This window comes from Ornithodoros turicata, chromosome 1 (assembly GCF_037126465.1).
Source record: "Ornithodoros turicata isolate Travis chromosome 1, ASM3712646v1, whole genome shotgun sequence".
Taxonomy (NCBI): Eukaryota; Metazoa; Arthropoda; class Arachnida; order Ixodida; family Argasidae; genus Ornithodoros; species Ornithodoros turicata.
In genome coordinates this window covers 139,398,734-139,420,540 of record NC_088201.1, presented here as the reverse complement: position 1 = coordinate 139,420,540, position 21,807 = coordinate 139,398,734, and the positions used below count along the sequence as shown (strand labels likewise).

At 44.2% G+C, this 21,807-nt stretch overlaps 1 protein-coding gene across 4 annotated transcripts in view; it reads right to left on the bottom strand.

Moving 5' to 3' along the window:
- The window catches only part of LOC135369886 (uncharacterized), a 127,215-nt gene that overhangs the window by 12,673 nt on the left and 92,735 nt on the right, over window positions 1-21,807 (bottom strand). For 3 of the 4 annotated variants that reach the window (XM_064603474.1, XM_064603466.1, XM_064603491.1), the window contains exon 9: window positions 11,848-12,033. The exons of the other annotated variant lie outside the window; for it this stretch is intronic. In XM_064603474.1, coding sequence (XP_064459544.1) covers window positions 11,848-12,033 — 186 coding nt within the window. The remainder of the gene's footprint in view (window positions 1-11,847; window positions 12,034-21,807) is intronic. 4 annotated transcript variants of the gene reach the window in all.

Sequence of the window (21,807 nt, the reverse complement as noted above, 5' to 3'; positions counted from 1 at the left end):
TGTTACGTTTTTCTTTATTGCTTTTTACTTGGTCCTTTCAACGCCTTCGTGCGGCAATGCGATACCTTGTCGGCACCCGGCCACCCCAGGACGAGTCCACTTTTTGTTTCCGACCTTGGCCGCTAGCGTAGCGCTTATCGTAGCGAGGCCACGGAAACGAGTAGAAAGTTAGAAGTGTCCCTGACAGTACTGTTTTCTCCGTGTTCTCGTGTTTAGACTTGTTTAGCAGTGCTGCCATTTTTACGTGCCGCTAGTACTTTGTTGTTCTCTGTCTTTCTCGCGTAGAGCTACAATGCTGACGCCATCTGGTGTGATGCCTTGCAACTAGGTGGCCACGTGCCTCTGCAACCGTCGTGCCCCAGTCGCCCGCACCGGCGTGATTTCTTCAAGATGGCGCCGTTGATATTCAAATAAATTATTTCCCACTGTCTGCCGCTTTTTAGTTTTTTCAACTTTTTTGTTCTACAACCCAAGTTTTACATGGAAAATCCACGACAAGTATTGCATTGAGTTTGATTTTGCACTACTTTAAAATTGTTGAAAATTCTTAAAAACTAATTTTTAAAATATTTAAAGTAATTTTAAAGTAAAAAGTGCAATACTTGCCGTGGATTTTCTGCGTAAATCTTGGGTTGAATTATTATTTCTTATGCCGCTCGCTCAGCGACCCCTGGTTTGCCAATTCCGAACGATGCGCAGCTACACAGAGCTGACGAGCCGCAAGCACGGTGAAACACGTGTCCTCTGGTGCTGTCGCATCGTTCCATGGGTATCTGTTTCTCTGCGTGCAGCCATATAAGCCATGTTAATCTGTAATATTTAATTTCAAATACGTGTAGTGTCATTTACTTGTTTATTTAATGGATTTTTTCCCCTCATTACATATATATACATATATACACAGAGGAAAAATAGCCGAAGCTACATACATACATAGCTATACATACGAAGTTATGCATACATATATATATATATATATACATACAATATATAGGTCAAAGAGGTTGACATATCAGGTGGCTGCGAAGTTGAATAAAAGCGAAATAATAAGACGTGGACGACAGCAAAACTTGTTTATTTAATGGATAATCTAACAAAGATTTTAATATGCTATGAAACGTTAAAAGAACGGTCGACGTTTCCACAGTCACACTGTCTTCGTCAGGACAAAAGGGGTACTGTGGTCGCACATTGCTTAAATAGGTTCGGTAAGTGACGTCACAATCGGTGCAAGTACGCCCGTGGCGGTTGTCGGTGAGTGGAACATTCTGGAACATTCTGGAACATTCCGCAAGATCAAGTCCGGGTGGTGTCGTCATTCTACTTGGGGGAGCCAGTTCAGGGTGCCCAAGCAGCACAATGTACTGAAAGTCGAGTGCAATAGGGGTGGACAGGTAGATAGAACGCCATGAACAGACTCGTGAAACTAGAGAACATTGATAAGACACATGCCGCCCGCCACTATTGCACTCGACTTTTAGTACATTGTGCTGATCCCAGTGAGCTGTACTTAGGCCTAGCTCAAAAGAAAAAAAGAACGGAAAACGATAAAAAGGAATAAGGAATGCATATCCCATCTAGGCGACCAGACTCCTTATTGTTGAAAGTACACCGGGATCTTCGTTAATGATTGATTGGAATTTGTATATGAGGTAAGACTCGCGTTGTTCCCCGCCTCTGTCTGAGCTCAAGTTTGATTGAAGAATAAAAAGGGCGACGTAATTTTTTCAATAACCAGGCTGTTTGAAATGACGAGAAACAGGGAGATTTTGCTTTTTGTTTCTGGGACGGGATTCTCAACAATACCTATACTGCGTGGATCGATGTTGCATTATCCTAATGTGATGACACTATCAGCCAATTTTCCCAGGAATCTAAAATTATCCGCGATAAAGCCTCTGCTTGCGACAACCATCACTGAGATTTAGCACGCTTCGCTAAGAACAGGGAAGAAGTCGTGCACTGCAGTAAACGTAAACAGCTCGCCAGAGACCAAGTTAGCCAGGATGCCTCTATTGGGTTTAAAACAACATTTGAGGATTACCACTCGATACATATTGTCCAAATACATTTCTAGTACGACATCACAGGACCAGCACACTCTTTGTAATCAATATCCAGACGCCACCTCAACTGATCCCGGTAATCTCGAATGCCCCAAGTCTCATAATATCGTTAACTTGTCATTCCATATTCTCACTGATTCCGAAATATCTTTACTCAGCCACAGACTCTTGTTTTGTCTCAGTGAAAATAAATTAAATGAATATCAAATTTACACAGATTTCGATAACTTCGCCCGCCGCTTGCGCCTCAAAGAATGCTTTCATGACAATCCCAAGTCAGACTCCAAACCCTTCAAAAGCCGCCCAGTTTTACACCAGACGGTAATCGTGATAAAGCCCGGATATATATATACGCGCAGTCTAAAAGGATATTATTAACGCGTACAGTCGTTCATCTAACCTTAATCAAAGCCAAATTTCTCGCCAACTGAACACCGTAGCCTTCTAAAACATAACGATTTAGTCATAGAAAAAGCAGATAAAGGTGGTGCAATTGTGGTAATGAACGAAAGGAATTCTATGAACGAGGGTATTCTGCAGTTATCTTGTACATCATTTTACAAAGTCGAAGCTGACCCAATGGAAGAGATCACTGCGAATGTGATCCGTAGCCTATAAGATCTCAAAACGACCAAAAAGATGGACATGTTCATGTTGAAAGAGTAAAGCCCTACCTGAGGCCTATTGCCTCCTATGATGTGAATATGTATATCGTGTAATGTAGCCACTGTAATTACTGTATATACGATGCTGGGTCGGCACTTTTTAAAACGGGGCATGTGATGTAGGATGCGTGAGGACGAGGAACAAGGAGAAAAAGGTTGTTCGTGCTTGACCGCAACTGGGTGTGGTTGTATGAGGCTCTGTTCTTACACTGTAACGCCATAGCCGTTACAAATATATTCATTGGCGATTTTAACCAAGCACATCCAGCAATCAAATTCACCCATTCTTATTCGGTTCTAAGTGTTAACTTCCTGGATGTCCAAATAAAGTTAACTAACGGACCTGTCCCGTAACAAGCCGTCCGTAGCCTGACTACGGACCTGTTCTATAAACCTACATACTCCCAGCAGTACCTAGGTTTCAATACTTGCCACCCGCGGCATACTAAACTTGCTATCCCCTACAGACAGGCACTTCGTTATAGACGCATCTGTTCCAGCGACAGTGGTCTGGACATAAATTTGAACAAACTTAAACAAACATTCATCAGTCGTCCATTCTCACACAGTTTGGTTGAAGATGCAATAAGGAAGGCTCGCAGGGCAGATGGCAAAGCTCTCTTCCAAAACACAACCGCAAACCAGACAGTGGTTCCATTAACCTAATTTTAACATTCAATAATAACGTTTCAAACATCAACAGTATACTTAATCGCCACCACCAGTATTCTTCTTCAGCCGGAGCGCATAGGACAAATCTTCCAGGAACCCCCATGTGTGACCTATGGGTGCACGCAAAACCTCCATGATAACCTAGTCAGCTTCAAGGTCAACCGACCAGCAACTCCGACAGCAGGCTGCCATTCGTGCAGATGCCAAATATGTAAAATAAAGCAAAGTGAAAGATGAAAGTCACTGAAAGGTTAGCCAGCTGTAGGACTCAAACCCACATCTTCTGGAAGCAGGTGCCGAAAAGGTGCCCAATGGTGCCCAAAATGTGCCCAATGGAAAGCAAAGTGCCCACGTGTTTAAGAGCATAAATTCTAGTTTCTTCGTCAAAATTCGTGGTGACTTTGAGTGTAATTCATCCAACGTCATTTATGCCATTCAGTACAACGCGTGTCAAGCACAATACGTTGGTCAAACCAAAACATCTTTTCGGAACCACCAATCGGACGTTAACAAAAAGCCAAATCCTCCTGTTTCTGGTCATTTCAAAGAGCCTGGTCATTCAATAAATGACGTCGCCCCGTTTATTCTTCAATCTAACCATAGCTCAGGTAGAGGCAGGGAACAACGCGAGTCTTACCTCATTTACAAATTCCGATCAATCATTAACGAAAATCCCTGTGTACTTTCAACAGTAAGGAATCTGGTCGCCTAGATGCGATATACTTTCATTTTTTTCTTTTTTCCCCTTCTTTTTTTCTTTTCAGCTAGGCTAAGTACAGCTCACCCTGAACTGTCTCCCCAAGAACAGTAACATCACCACCCGGAATTGACATTGCGGAATGTTCCAGAACGTCACTCACCGACAACCGCCACGGGCGTACTTGCACCGATTGTGACGTCACTTACCGAACCTATTTAAGCAATGTGCAACCCCTGTACCTCTTTTGTCCTGAAGAAGACAGTGGTACTGTGGAAAAGTGGACTATTCTTTTAACGTTTCGTAGCATATTATAATCTTTGTATTGGGTTACCCATTAAAGAAAGCCGTTTTCGTTAACCTTCCTGTAATCTGTCGTCCACGTCGTATTATTTTACTTTCCTGCAGTATATATATATATATATATATATATATGAATGTATAACTGAGTACAGATGGACGCGAAAACAAATAGACTACAAGTAATGAAGAGACTTGGGAGGCCGTATAAGGGTTAAAAACACTTGCTACTTTTATTACATTAATAATTAAAGGGGCGCTAGGAATAAATTTACAGTTAGGGGTCGACGTTTCGGCAGTCAGCGCTGCCTTCAACAGAATATATATATATATATATATATATATATATAAAGAGAGGAAAAAGCCATTAAAAATAAGAAAAATGACGCTAGATGTGTTTGAAATTCAAACTTACAGATTAAGTTGGCTTCTATGGCTGCACGTAGAAAAACAGATACTCATGGAACGATGCATTATATATATATATATATAATGCAGGAAAAAAAGCCATCAAAGGAACAAATAAATGATATTAGACGTGTTTGTAATTCAAACTTACAGATTAACATGGCTTCTATGGCTGCACGCAGAGAAACACATACTCATGGAACGATGCGGCAGCACCAGAGGACACGTGTTTCGCCGTGTTTGCGGTTCGTCAGCCCTGGGTAGCTGCGCATCGTTCCGAATTGGCAAACCAGGGGTCACTCAGCGAGCGATATACACCTGGGAGGGTGACTGAGCACTCCTCAATGCCACAGTGCGAGCCAGTGAATTATAATGCAGGAAAAATGATTGGAATTTGTAAATGAGATAAGATTCGCGTTGTTCCCTGCACCGATCTGAGCTAAAATTTGACTGGATAATAAAAAGTGACACGTTATTTAGTGAATGACCTGGTTGTTTGAAATGGCGAGAGACCGGGAGGTTTGGCTTTTTGGTAACGTCAGATCGGTGGTTGTTGAACCTGATCCGAAATGATGTTTTAGTCTGACCTACGTATTGTGCTTGGCACATGCCGCACTGAATGACATAAATGACGTTAGATGAATTACAGTCGAAGTCACCATTAATTTTGACGGAAAAATTGGAATTAGTGCATTTAAGTACTTGGGTGCTTTGCATTAATTTGCATATTTGACACCTTCGACCATCGCACGGGTGACAACCGTTTCCTGGATGCGCTGCTTTGCTAACTTTAGAGCTAACTAGATTATCGTGCAGGTTGCGCGCGCGCCTGTAGGTTACCCGCGGTGGCTGAGGGAAAATTTGTCCCATGCGCTCTGATTGGAGAAGGATACTATGATGACGGTTTAGTATATTGTTAACGCTTGGAATATTGCTGCTAAATGTTAAGATGAGGTTTACGGAACCATTATCTAACACGCGTTTGTGGTTTTCGATCAGGGATTTGCGATCTGCTTTGCGGGCTTTGTTTAGAGCGTCGTCAACTAAGCTAGGTGGAAATTGACGCCCGATGAATGTTTCCCTAAGTTGAGCTAGATTTCTGTCCAAGTCATCGTCACTGGAACAGATGCGCCTGTATCGAAGTGCTTGGCTGTAAGGGATGGCAAGTTTAGTATGACGCAGGTGACAACTGTTAAATGCTAGATACTGTTGAGAGTCCGTAGGTTTACGGAACAGGTTTTTGGACAAGGCCCCGTTGGTTAACTTTACTTGGACATCGAGAAAGTTAACAGTTAAAGAAAATAAGAATGGGTGAACTTGATGGCCGGATGTGCTTTGTTAAAGTCGGTGATAAATGTGATTAGGTCATCTTCTGAGTGTGCCCACACCATGAAGATGTCGTCGAGGAACCGCTTGTAAAGCGTGCGCTTCTTCAGGCGCTTAGACAGAAATTCTTCCTCTAGAGCTCCCATAAATATATTTGCATAGTTAGGTGCCATTTTTGTACCCATAGCCGTGCCATGAACTTGCAAGTAGTGCTTACCGTCAAATTCGAAGTTGTTATTTTTCAGAATAAGATTGAGAAATGTGCATAGGACACAAGGATCGTATGAGGTATCAGAATATTTTGAAAATGCCCTTTCAGCTGCAGCAATGCCATCCTCGTGGGGGATGTTAGTATATAGAGAGGAAACGTCTAGCGTGACTAGCAAACTGGAAGAAGGAGGCTGACATTCACTTAGAACTTGAAGAAAGTGATTGGTGTCCTTAACGTAGGATGGTAGTTTAGGAGGTATATCTTTAAGAAGGTGTTCAACAAAGCTTGAAATGTTCTCGGTAGCTGTACCGTTGCATGAAACTATTGGGCGCCCTGGATTTCCAGGTTTATGGATTTTAGGGAGCATATAAAACCTGCCCGCTGCGGGGTCTTTGGGGAGTAGATAATCGTATAGGGTGGAATCTATCTTTTTACTTGCTTTTAGATCTTTAGACTGCGGATAATATAAGCCGTAATTTCCTCTGTAGGGTCAGCCTCGAGGAGTTTGTAGAACGATGCGCACGATAATTGCCGGATACCTTCGTTAATGTAGTTTTCTTTGTCCATTACTACGATTGCACCACCTTTATCAGCTTTTTTAATGACTATGTCACTGCGGTCCCGAAGTTCAGAAAGGCTGCGCTGCTCAGCCGGCGTTAGATTTGGCTTCGATTTGCTGTTGTATGATTTATTGTAAGCGTTAATGATATCTTTTTGAACTGCACGGATGTACATGTCCAGAGCCTTTTCACGGTTAGCCTCTGGCGTAAAGTTGGATAGCGGTTTAAATGGGTTGGAATCTGACTTAGGTTTGTCATGAAAGTATTCCTTCAGGCGTATGCGGCGGGCGAAATTATCTAAGTCCAGATAAAGTTGGTATTAGTCATTAAAAAAGCTGATAAAGGTGGTGCAATCGTAGTAATGGACAAAGAAAACTACATTAACGAAGGTATCCGGCAATTATCGTGCGCATCGTTCTACAAACTCCTCGAGGCTGACCCTACAGAGGAAATTACGGCTTATATTATCCGCAGTCTAAAAGATCTAAAAGCAAGTAAAAAGATAGATTCCACCCTATACGATTATCTACTCCCCAAAGACCCCGCAGCGGGCAGGTTTTATATGCTCCCTAAAATCCATAAACCTGGAAATCCAGGGCGCCCAATAGTTTCATGCAACGGTACAGCTACCGAGAACATTTCAAGCTTTGTTGACCACCTTCTTAAAGATATACCTCCTAAACTACCATCCTACATTAAGGACACCAATCACTTTCTTCAAGTTCTAAGTGAATGTCAGCCTCCTTCTTCCAGTTTGCTAGTCACGCTAGACGTTTCCTCTCTATATACTAACATCCCCCACGAGGATGGCATTGCTGCAGCTGAAAGGGCATTTTCAAAATATTCTGATACCTCATACGATCCTTGTGTCCTATGCACATTTCTCAATCTTATTCTGAAAAATAACAACTTCGAATTTGACGGTAAGCACTACTTGCAAGTTCATGGCACGGCTATGGGTACAAAAATGGCACCTAACTATGCAAATATATTTATGGGAGCTCTAGAGGAAGAATTTCTGTCTAAGCGCCTGAAGAAGCCCACGCTTTACAAGCGGTTCCTCGACGACATCTTCATGGTGTGGGCACACTCAGAAGATGACCTAATCACATTTATCACCGACTTTAACAAAGCACATCCGGCCATCAAGTTCACCCATTCTTATTTTCTTTAACTGTTAACTTTCTCGATGTCCAAGTAAAGTTAACCAACGGGGCCTTGTCCAAAAACCTGTTCCGTAAACCTACGGACTCTCAACAGTATCTAGCATTTAACAGTTGTCACCTGCGTCATACTAAACTTGCCATCCCTTACAGCCAAGCACTTCGATACAGGCGCATCTGTTCCAGTGACGATGACTTGGACAGAAATCTAGCTCAACTTAGGGAAACATTCATCGGGCGTCAATTTCCACCTAGCTTAGTTGACGACGCTCTAAACAAAGCCCGCAAAGCAGATCGCAAATCCCTGATCGAAAACCACAAACGCGTGTTAGATAATGGTTCCGTAAACCTCATCTTAACATTTAGCAGCAATATTCCAAGCGTTAACAATATACTAAACCGTCATCATAGTATCCTTCTCCAATCAGAGCGCATGGGACAAATTTTCCCTCAGCCACCGCGGGTAACCTACAGGCGCGCGCGCAACCTGCACGATAATCTAGTTAGCTCTAAAGTTAGCAAAGCAGCGCATCCAGGAAACGGCTGTCACCCGTGCGATGGTCGAAGGTGTCAAATATGCAAATTAATGCAAAGCACCCAAGTACTTAAAAGTACTAATTCCAATTTTTCCGTCAAAATTAATGGTGACTTCGACTGTAATTCATCTAACGTCATTTATGTCATTCAGTGCGGCATGTGCCAAGCACAATACGTAGGTCAGACTAAAACATCATTTCGGATCAGGTTCAACAACCACCGATCTGACGTTACCAAAAAGCCAAACCTCCCGGTCTCTCGCCATTTCAAACAACCAGGTCATTCACTAAATAACGTGTCACTTTTTATTATCCAGTCAAATTTTAGCTCAGATCGGTGCAGGGAACAACGCGAATCTTATCTCATTTACAAATTCCAATCAACCATTAACGAAGATCTGGGAGCACTTTCAACGGTAAGAAATTTGGCCGCCTAGATGAGCTACACTTTCCTCCTTTTCGTTTCCCTTCTGTTTTTCTTTTTTTTCAGCAAAGTTAGAAGCAGCGCTCACCCTGCCCGGAATTTTCCCCAAAGCGGACAGTGACCTACGGCGAATGACATCACCACCCGGACTTGACCTTCTGGAATATTCCCGAATCTGACTCACTGACAAACGCCTGTGGCGTGCCCGTACCGATTATGACGTCATGTAGCAAACCTATTTAAGAAATGTGTAATCAGCTACGCATCTTTTGTCCTGACGAAGACAGTGCCACTGTCGAAACGTCGACCCCTTGCCCATTTTACTTTTTAACGTCTCCCCATGTAATAAACTAGTGTTTTTAACTTCCCTAAAATCTGTTTCCGCGTCTTTTTTTTAACTTCTGTAAAACTTCGTGGCCGTTTGACAATCCTTTTACCTCACCCTATATATATATATATATATATACATGTGTGTGTGTGTGTGTGTGTGTGTGTGTGTGTGTGTGTGTGTGTGTGTGTGTGTGTGTTTATAGTACCCTCGGGGCCGTTAGGCATTGCAGAGGGAAGGGGCACACAGGTAGGCATATAACAAAGAATAAATTGCCCTAAATACAAATGTAACACAAAACAATCAGCAATACGTGTAATGTAGTTACACGTATAATGGACACTGACACTACATGATGTTAATGGGGAGGGTGATGAAGTAAATAATGGAGTGTGTCCTTGAAGGTGGATGAGTCGCGGATATTAACAACGTTCCGCGATAGGCAATTCTATTCAGGAGATGTGCGGATGAAAAATGTGTCAGAGAAAGAATTGGTGGTGCTGAAATGTACAATGGAGACGATGGGGAAGACGAAAGAACGGGATCATCGTAGCAGTATATTTTTTGAATAGGATGAGACGGGACATTTTACAGCCATGCGAGAGAGGTGAGCAGTGTAAAAGTTTCATGTGTGTTACACTTGTTGTGCGGTTGTAATTTGATAGGATAAAGCGCGCAGCTGTATTTTGTACTGATTCGATCATTTTCACTAGGTCATCAATAGCTGGGTGCCACACTGGTGCCGCATATTCGAGTTTGGGGAACGAGTGATCTATACAGATGAAGCTTCACATTGGTAGGCGCCTGATGAAACGAGCGATGAATGACACCACGAGTTGAGTTTGCCTGACCGCATATATGGGCTACGTGGGTTTTCCATGACACGTTAGATATGTGGATACCTAGGTTCTTGAACGTCGATACGCTTTCAAGGTTCACACCGCTAGTGTTGTATACGGCTACGGGGAATGGTTCGCGGGAACGAGAGATTCTCAGATGCTTGCACTTACTAATCTTCAATTCCATAAATATATATGTATTATATAAATATTTAAGAGGCAGAACAAAATGAAAGTTGTTAAAGCGCTCCAACAAACATCTGACGATCAGTAAAAATATAGTCAATCAATCGATATCTTTACTTCACTGAAATACAGTGTGGCACATGGAGCAAAAACTTGCATTATGCGGCCTGAAATGCTTTGTGACTAGTCAATGAAGTGCTAGTCACTAGCCACAACCAAAGAAAACGTCTCGTATCCTTGAAACCCTTAATTCTAAAAAGTTGAGTTCCAAAAAGTTGAGTTGTATGTTTTTAAGAGTGTCGGCAAGGTACTTACTTGTGTGCCATATTGTGTTCGTCATATTATCTGAATTCGCAAGCAACGTATACGGCTAGATTTGACTAGGTTAACAAGGTTGAAGAAGAGATTATTTTGCTGAAAATATCCGTCTGTACGTCATTATTAGTCTATCCCTATCGAAACTAATTCCTGAGGTTATCTCAGAGTCTGAGGTCTTGAGGTATTATGGGACATCGGAGGTCTTTAGGTTGCGTCAGAGCTTGAGGCCCTGCGGTTACCTCAGGGCCTGAAGTTTCCACAGATTGGACCTGAAAGCATGGAGAACACAGTGCCCCCGTAGCACGGCTTCGTGTTCAAATGTTTTTATTGGTATTGAGGACACCAGGTTCATCATAACCGATCCAGAGCAACCGGGGGCAGCGCCCTCTTGATGTCCTCTGCGTAATGCAGCTGACATGGCCGGCGCAGAGGCCGGACTTAAATATTATCGAAAACGTCTGGGGAATCCTGAAGAATAGAATAAGCAAGAGAAGGACGCCCACAAGAAGCAAAGATGCACTGTGTGAATCTACAGAAGCAGAGTGGCCCTTACTACGTGAGGACATGAACCTTGTCTATCGGCTATACGCATCCTTGTCTGTGCGCATGGCCTCCGTTATTGCTGCGAAAATGGGGTCGACCAAGTACTAAAAGAGTATGGTGTCTTCCTTCCTGCTTTTGTTTGTGTTGAAGTATACACATTCGTTTCTTCTGTCTTTGTCGAATAAAAAAGAGATAAAGAAAAAGCTGGGTCACTGCAGCCCGTTGATGCCTCAATTTATCTTAGCACCCTGTTATCTCGACGATAGCGGAGAGACTCCGTTCCCACCGTAGCAACTCACGCTTGGTGCAGTAGAGCGAAAGAAAAGAAAAAGAACAAAACCATTTATATTACGGTGGGTCGCCAAGAGCGCACTCTTCCATCGCTGCTGTCTATACTCAGAGAAAATACGCCGCTCGCGCGTTCCGTAAACTTTTGTCCAGCACTGTACTCACCAAGTTGCTGGCGTGGTCTACGGGGTCTGAACCCGCAAAAATTCATGACATAAGATTGAGAGCACCAACAACTGCGAAAAGCGGCGTTGGGTTCGTTCGTCCAATCCCAAGGCCAAGTATTTCCCTATAACTTATACAGTGTCATCACTCACCTTAAGGCCACAAGGTTTCCCATCAAATGCAGCATACCTCACAATGTTGTAGTGAATGTTGAGTGAAATGTACTTCAGACTGCAGCAGTCGAAGAAGCAGCTCTTGACAGGATCGAACACACCCCAGCCCTTCTTTTTGATTGTTTTCGCGTATGACCCTCTCAAACGAGATTTGATGTCTTTGCTCTGTAAGGATTCACATGTTGCACAGTTGGTCATTCTTTCCCGCCATTTCCTCCACTATCTTACGTGAATGCACAACACTGGCCTAACAACTACAGGGCGTCCTAGAAAACGTGTCATTGAACTTTGATTAAAAAAATGACTTCCCCCAATTAGAATCATGCGGTCCAGTGGCGTAGCGTGAGGGGGCCCGTAGGGGCGGTGACCCTGGGCGCAAGAGTTTTTGGGGTGTCAGTTACCCACAGAAGTAAAAAAAAAGGTTGAAATAAAACTTGTAAAAAATACAATTTTTTTGCATTCGGCGCTGTTGGAACGGTCTTGTGGGCGCCTCACAGATGGGAGCGATTGAAGCGAGGTTCGATATACCACGCCGCTGTAAAATTGCATCCTGCGTGCTTTCACAGTCGACAGTGTGCAATGAAACAGCAGCGCGTATTCTAATTGGGTAATTCCATTTTAAATCGACCAAGGTCCACCTGTGACATTTTTTTTTATTTCAGTGAAACAAGTACGTAGGAAACGACCCTAAAGGGGTACTTCGGAATGATCGGCGAAAAAAAATGCCGCGCATCGTTGTTGGTGCATAACATCCACAGTAGACCTGCCATCAATTTTGTCTCTTTCTGTCTTTGTATTTTTGTCTTTTGTCGAATTATGCGTCAAATAAGCGAGCAATCAAACGGAAACAGAAATGTGGGGAGGAGTCCCAAACACTTTCTTTTCGGAAGGCCAAAGCGTTACGTCATCCTGCATGGAGCGGACAAGTAGTATACCACGCTGGTCGTAGGCGTTGCCTTACATTCCCGGAAAAAATAATGCAGAAGGTTGGGGATCAGATCACTCAGATGTAGAGTGGAAGAAACAACGATCATTTGCTTCCCTGAAAGTCGGAATACAGCGCAGGAACGGTACGACAGATGCACGGTGACGTTGGCCGAGCAAAGAAAGGAAGAAGTACTTGCATCGACGTTCGGTGGGAGCCAGAATTTTCAAAATTTCGAAGGTCATTTTTATGATTCCACCATCGTTTCCAAGTGAGATATTTCGCAACTGTGTTCAGTCCGTGTCAATGATTCTGGGAATTCCGCAAGCTTGAAATCCATTTTCGTTCCGAAGTTTCCGTTTTAGTGAAGACGAAAGCAGGTATCCGGAGCTTCCTATGATTAGTCAGTTCACGGCTGGAAGGGGGTAAGGCGTCGCTGTCTTCGCGACGTGATTTTTTTCTCGCGTCTTTGCAGCCCTACTGATGACATTTAATTCGCGTCACAACCCTCACAGCTGGCTCACGTAAAGTCCTGACACTATATACCCGTATGGTTTGGGAATAGTCACACTTTCACACTTCAACAGGACGACGAAGAAAATATGCCAAAGTCAGCAGATAAAATTGCACATATTTTAGCGCTCCTCCGCGGCAGTTCGGATATTCAAAGCTTATTTTTAATGTCCAATCTTTCCTCTATCGTGCAATATATAAAGCACCTTTCTACCACGTTTCGCTGTCGAGAGAGACGTCAGTAAAGATTGCAGCGGCTGGGGCATGCCGTACCAAACATACGCAATTTTCTGCTCTTACCTAACTTTACTGACATCTCTTTCGGGAACGAAACGTGGTAGAAAGGTTTTTTATACAGGGTGCCCAAGCTAAGTGTGAGCATGTTTTTTAAATATATATATATATATATATATATATATATCTTGAGAAGTTGGAGTTGGATCGGACGGCTACGTAATTATAGTTGAAATAAATGGGAGACAGAAGACGAAAGTAGGGGAAGTAACAAAAAAGGGGTTTATTAAAACTTATATATATATATATATATATATATATATATATATACTGGAAGAAAGGGGTTCGGGCGACCGCGAAATTAAACAGGTACTAACAAAATATGAGGCAGACAACGAAGATGTAGGAAGTAGAAAAAGGCGGAGTTATTTATTTACTAGTGGAAAGTTAAGGGGGAAGTCAACGTTGCGGCGGAAGCTCCGCCTTCGTCATGACTGAAGAATGACAAATGACACTTGGAGTTTTATACAGTGCTACAATGACGTCACAATCGGGGGGTCCCGCCACCTGGCGGCCGTCAGCAGGTCAAGTACAAGGAAGTGGTTGAGTCATGTCCGGTGAAGAGGTCATAGTCCGGGAGGTGGGATGGAATCCAAGGGCTGTGGACTGTTGTTCTGCAAAGAAAAGGGGAACAAGCAGCAGTACACTATCTAAGCAGATAAGTTTCTTATTGTTGACAGTACACCGGGGTCCTCGTTTATGATAGATTGGAATTTGTAGATAAGGTAAGATTCGCGCTGTTCTCGGCACCGGTCGGAACTGAAGTTTGTTTGAAGAAGGAAAATTGAAACATCGTTAATTGAATGCCCTGGCTGGCTAAAATGGCGTGAAACTGGAAGATTCGGTTTTTTCGTCACGTCCGATCGGTGATTGTTAAATCTGATTCTGAATGCGGTTTTTGTCTGGCCCACGTACTGTGCTTGGCATGCGTTACATTGAAGGAGATAGATAACGTTGGACGAATTACAGTCTAGGTTTGCTCTAATTGTCACTCTGAAGTGAGAACTAGTACTTTCGGCTATGGTGGTGTTTTGCATTGATTTGCATATTTGAAATCTGCGGCCTTCACATGGGTGACAACCCATTGGTGAATCATTTGGTTCGTTGATTTTAGAATGAACTAAGCTATCTAGCAGATTGCGTGCGCGCCTGTAGGTGACACGAGGTGCCTGCGGAAAAATTTCCTTTGTGCGCTCGGATTGCTGAAGTATGCTATAGTGTCGATTCAGTATACCCTTAATGTTTGGGATATTTCCAGCAAATGTTACGATCAGGTTGATAGCGTCCTCTTTTGTGCTATTTTTTCGCGTACCGAATAGTGACTGGCGCTCTATTTTTCGGGCCCTGTTGAGAGCGTCTTTCACAAGGTTCGGTGGAAAATGGCGGTCAACGAATGTTTGTTGCAAGTGTACTGCTGCTTGTTCCCCTTTTCTTTGCAGAACAACAGTCCACAGCCCTTGGATTCCATCCCACCTCCCGGACTATGACCTCTTCACCGGACATAACTCAACCACTTCCTTGTACTTGACCTGCTGACGGCCGCCAGGTGGCGGGACCCCCCGATTGTGACGTCATTGTAGCACTGTATAAAACTCCAAGTGTCATTTGTCATTCTTCAGTCCTGACGAAGGCGGAGCTTCCGCCGCAACGTTGACTTCCCCCTTAACTTTCCACTAGTAAATAAATAACTCCCCCTTTTTCTACTTCCTACATCTTCGTTGTCTGCCTCATATTTTGTTAGTACCTATTTAATTTCGCGGTCGCCCGAACCCCTTTCTTCCAGTATATTCTTCCACGATGGCCGCCAGGAGTGACAGACCGAGGATTCAAAGGAAGTATCCCCTTTATGCACCTACTATTGCTGTCCTTGGAGATTCCCAAACTAAATACCTTTACCATCATTTCGATCCCAGGTCTCGATCGGCGCCCACGATGTTCGTGTCCCGTAGCGGAGGGCGGATCCTAGACTTCATCGAGGAGGTGGACCTGCTGCCTGCCAGTGTACGTGTCGTGGTCCTACACTGTGGGACCAACGACATGCCGCTGTCAGACCCCAGATTGGCCATGTCCCACTACCGACAGCTACTTGAGAGGATCCGCTCCCGCGGAGGCATCGATTCTTCCAGTATATTCTTCCACGATGGCCGCCAGGAGTGACAGACCGAGGATTCAAAGGAAGTATCCCCTTTATGCACCTACTATTGCTGTCCTTGGAGATTCCCAAACTAAATACCTTTACCATCATTTCGATCCCAGGTCTCGATCGGCGCCCACGATGTTCGTGTCCCGTAGCGGAGGGCGGATCCTAGACTTCATCGAGGAGGTGGACCTGCTGCCTGCCAGTGTACGTGTCGTGGTCCTACACTGTGGGACCAACGACATGCCGCTGTCAGACCCCAGATTGGCCATGTCCCACTACCGACAGCTACTTGAGAGGATCCGCTCCCGCGGAGGCATCGAACTGGGCGTTTGTACCCTCGTGCTCCCTCGATCCCATAACCGACGCCGACCTTTTGTTGACAGGCGCAGGGGGTACCAGTGCAACCCACGTGCCTTCAGCTTCAATCGACTACTCGTGAAACTCTGCCAACAGTCACGCGACCTGTGCTACCTGGACCACGGATTCCATCGACGACACCCGAGCCAAGTCCTCGCGGCGGACGGCCTCCACCCGAGCTTCGAGGGAGTGACGACTATCTGCCGCCATCTCCAGGACTTGGTACCTCGCCTGCTCCGACACCTGCCGCAGCGCCGTGCCCACGTTCCCGTGTTCCCCGATCCCGCGTGGCCCACACTGCAAGAAGCAGCTTCCTTGGATCAACGACGCCCTCAACGCATGCCGAGCCGCCAGCACCAGGATTGACTGACCGACGGTGAGAGTACTTCTTCTGACCTTAGTACCGAGCCATCTCCTAGTGCCAGGGCGTCCTTTAGACTAAGAGAGATCAGTGATAAATGCGTGCGATACAAATCTCATCGCGATGCTATGCAACTCTATAAATCGGAGAACAAAATTCCCAAAGGGCTGGTGATCAATCTTAAACCAACTTTTCCCCTCAATGACCAACTTCAGGAGAGGTGGAACAGCATTCTACATAGTACTTCCTCTACATTAATTGATATCTTGATATCCCACTGCGAAGAAGTAAATGAGGAGCTTGCACGCGAAGCGCAGGTCATTAACGAAACAGTTAGCTTATCAGATAGTCACCGTTCTGAATTGTCACAATTCACCAGAAAAAAAGAAAACAACATCCTGACAACCAAACGTAAAAAACTAACCAGAGACAATATTGATCCTAATCTCTTAACGGAATGTGACACAGAGTCTCGGTCTCCCAGTGCAAGGGCTTTACCCCATTGTTCCCAAGACAATTGTACAGACCCCCCAGCTCGCGCAAGCTCACTCGTCCCATCTCATAATGTAGTTAACCTATCGTCCCACTCACTTACCGAATCGGAGCTCTCCCTCCTTAACCGTGGTCTCTCGTTCTGTCCCAACACCAGTTACGTAAACGAATATCAACTTCATTTGGATTTGGACAACTTCGCTCGGCGTATGCGTCTTAAAGAATATTTTCATGAAAAGCCCGGTCACAATGCTAACCCCTTCAGACAACCGTCTCAATTTATCCCAGAACCCAACCGCGACAGAGCTCTCGATATGTACACAAAAGCTGTCCAGAAAGATATCATTACCGCATACAACGCGTCTTCTAGCCGCAGTCCCAAGTCAACTTTGACCCCAGTAGAACAACAGAGTCTTTCTGAACTCAAGCATTGTAAGGAAATTGTTATCAAAAGAGCAGATAAGGGTGGCGCAATTGTTGTAATGAATAGGCAAGATTATATTAACGAGGGTCTGCGACAATTGAGTTGCACTTCATTTTATGAAAATCTGGACGCCGACCCCACGGAACGAATTGTTGCGAGCATCACGAAAGAACTAAAAGCCCTAAAAAGTAAGAAAGAGATCGACGCGACGCTCTACGAATACCTTCTTCCCCGAAATTCCACACCGGGCAGGTTCTACATGCTGCCAAAGATTCATAAAGAAGGAAACCCTGGCAGGCCAATTGTGTCTTGCAATGGTACAGCCACAGAAAAGATATCCAGCTTTGTAGATCACGTCCTCAAGGACATACCCCCTCAACTACCGTCCTACATCAAGGACACTAACCATTTCCTTCAAATACTAAATCAGTGCCAGCCCCCCCACATCAAGTTTCCTAGTTACATTAGATGTCTCGTCCCTCTACACTAATATTCCCCACGATGACGGCATTATTGCAGTTGAGACAGCTTTTTCTAGATACGCCGGACACAGTCCTATCGACCCACTTGCCCTGTCCAAGCTAGTAAACCTAATCCTTAAAAACAATAACTTCGAATTTGACAGTCAGCACTACCTCCAAATCAGCGGCACGGCTATGGGCACTAAAATGGCGCCTACTTATGCAAATATATTCATGGGAACTTTGGAAGAAAAATTTCTGGAAGGACGTGAGCGAAAGCCGGCACTTTACAAACGCTACCTGGATGATATATTTATGATCTGGCCACATTCAGAAAGGGACCTCATAGAATTCATAAATGATCTCAACCAATTTCATCCCACTATTAAGTTCACCCACACGTATTCAACTGCAACTGTTAACTTCCTAGATGTTCAGGTAAGACTACAAGACGGAGTTCTAAGCACCGACCTATTCCGGAAGCCCACTGACTCCCAACAGTATTTGTCCTTTCACAGCTGTCACCCACGGCATACAAAGCTTGCCATCCCTTACAGCCAAGCCCTTCGGTACAGGAAAATCTGCTCGAACGATGACGATCTTGACAGGAATCTAAATCAGTTGCAACAAACATTCGTTGACCGCCATTTTCCACCGAACCTTGTGAAAGACGCTCTCAACAGGGCCCGAAAAATAGAGCGCCAGTCACTATTCGGTACGCGAAAAAATAGCACAAAAGAGGACGCTATCAACCTGATCGTAACATTTGCTGGAAATATCCCAAACATTAAGGGTATACTGAATCGACACTATAGCATACTTCAGCAATCCGAGCGCACAAAGGAAATTTTTCCGCAGGCACCTCGTGTCACCTACAGGCGCGCACGCAATCTGCTAGATAGCTTAGTTCATTCTAAAATCAACGAACCAAATGATTCACCAATGGGTTGTCACCCATGTGAAGGCCGCAGATGTCAAATATGCAAATCAATGCAAAACACCACCATAGCCGAAAGTACTAGTTCTCACTTCAGAGTGACAATTAGAGCAAACCTATACTGTAATTCGTCCAACGTTATCTATCTCCTTCAATGTAACGCATGCCAAGCACAGTACGTGGGCCAGACAAAAACCGCATTCAGAATCAGATTTAACAATCACCGATCGGACGTGACGAAAAAACCGAATCTTCCAGTTTCACGCCATTTTAGCCAGCCAGGGCATTCAATTAACGATGTTTCAATTTTCCTTCTTCAAACAAACTTCAGTTCCGACCGGTGCCGAGAACAGCGCGAATCTTACCTTATCTACAAATTCCAATCTATCATAAACGAGGACCCCGGTGTACTGTTAACAATAAGAAACTTATCTGCTTAGATAGTGTACTGCTGCTTGTTCCCCTTTTCTTTGCAGAACAACAGTCCACAGCCCTTGGATTCCATCCCACCTCCCGGACTATGACCTCTTCACCGGACATGACTCAACCACTTCCTTGTACTTGACCTGCTGACGGCCGCCAGGTGGCGGGACCCCCCGATTGTGACGTCATTGTAGCACTGTATAAAACTCCAAGTGTCATTTGTCATTCTTCAGTCCTGACGAAGGCGGAGCTTCCGCCGCAACGTTGACTTCCCCCTTAACTTTCCACTAGTAAATAAATAACTCCCCCTTTTTCTACTTCCTACATCTTCGTTGTCTGCCTCATATTTTGTTAGTACCTATATATATATAACTTTTTCCGAGATGAAATCAGTTGCAATATAGCATATGCTGAAGGGCGCTCCTTAGGAGAGCGTTAGCAAACTCCTAAGATAATGTTTTAATTAACTGTTAATAATTAACTTTTGAATTATAAAAGCTACGAAGTTGTCCCAATGAGAACATTTGTTCCTTTCGGTCACCTGTTATCGTGGCCGTTTTCAGAGCAAAAATCCGTTTGGTAGATCGTCCGCAAAAAATTCGTAAAGGAACACCGTTTTTTCTTCGTTTTCTTCATTGCGCATCTTCGGAGACGCGTATTTCCTTCATCCTCAATGTGAGAGGGGGAAGGAGCAGAGCGCCGCCTCTTACGTCGCAGATGAGCTTTAAAGGGCCTCTAACCAGAAGGTGTGGGGGCTGTTTCGTTCTTTCAGTCGGTAAAGCACCCAACAATGACTCTCCACGCGAAAAATAATGCATTAAAACCCCACGGTTTCTTTAAACTCGAATTTTAGACATTCGACTCCATCCAAGTGCAGCACGCCTAGCGTCAAACAGAGAAAACATACGTTTATATAGAATATCCGCATCGGCCCTCCATCAAAATGACGTCGACATGAGGGAAGCAGTGAACTGCAAAGGCAGTCACTCGCCCCAGCGAAATTCTCTCTGCTGCATCTCGAAGGAGCATCGGGACCTGATCATGTACTGCAAATGCTGAAGTTGAATTGTTTGAAGCTTTATCTAAAGAAAACAAGGGTGCTCTCGTGTGGCACTGACGGAAATGTAGATTCATCAAGGCTAGCACATTTATTTTTCTGTTCCAAGTCTACGCACTGAAAACCATGCAAGTACATCCAATCATTTTCGTAGCTGTTGTGTAATACGTATGCTTTCTTACACATCCCTACAGAACCCTCCGCTTCATGAACCCAGTTATACTTTATGTGACCCTTCTGATGGCTTCTTACTAGGCTATGTCGCTTTTGCAACATTGAGATGACGAAGGGTCATGGTGGCTGCACCTCTCCTTTCGAAAGATGAAACAGTCATTCCACACTGTGCTTACTGGCTTAGTTTGTATCGAGTCTAAGAAATTCGACAGACCCAGACTTACCTTTTTCAAGAAAGTTTGAAATGTAAATATGTATTATATGTTGTTCACATATCCCCACCACACATTGACTGTGTAATCACTGTACTTTTGATGCTATAGTATATCTAGCGTACATTATTATTATTCCACACCTAGTGCGGCAAACTGCGCACCAGCCACACAATGCCAACAATTGTTTCTGCCTTTTCGTCAAGTGTGTATTTTTATCATAATATTATTTTGGTATAATCGTCTGATTTTTAACTAGTCACACTTTTACCATGGTTTACACACACTATAACATGGGTTGCTTATGCGCCATTAAAATTGAGTCATCATCATCATCTTCAACTGCATTATTCAATATAAGTGCCAGGTTTCAGTTGGATACAATGATATGGCAAGATATATTTTTTGCTCTCGTTCTGGAGTTGCTCATTTGAGAAGAATAGTCACTGTGAAGTTTGTTTTCGGAAACAGTAAGAGGACTAAAACCAAACACTTTTCTTTCGGAGCATCCCTTATGCACCTGCATTTCAATTAAGATCTGTGTTACAAGAATGACAGACCACTCAACAACGATGAACATTTGATGGTGAAAGTGCTGGGACGAAGATGCGTTTATCTGTGTGAAAGGTGATTTGTACAGCTTGCACCAAAAGTCCACGGTAGATGCAAGCGGCGTTTTCCTCCGCGCCGCGCCAAAACAGGAACACAAGAGAGGGAAGAAATAGCCAAATGACACCTCGTTAATATTTTACCTAGTATCGCCTGATGCCCCAGTTCGCGGAGATCACAGCCGACACGCGGTCTGGCAGCGATTGATAGAGCCGGCCCACGAGGTGTAGTACTACAGTACTGCACAGTAGTACTACGTCTTCTTTGAGGGGCGTTCATTCCATGTTTATCGCCTCCCATAAGGCGTCCTTGGACCGAATTGGCACCCGCTTTTTGCTCATTCGGAATTTCGTCATGCCCCATATATTTTCAATCACGTTCAGATCCGGGCTGCACGCGGGCCACTCAAGCTGCATGATACCAAGATCGTCTAGTCTGCGCTGGACAGTGGACCACATGTGAACCGGGCTACTTTCTTGCTGCAGAATAAAGCAACCGTCAGGGAAAGGACCGTCAAGGATGTGAGCAGGAGCAGATGATCTTCGATTACTCTAACGTAT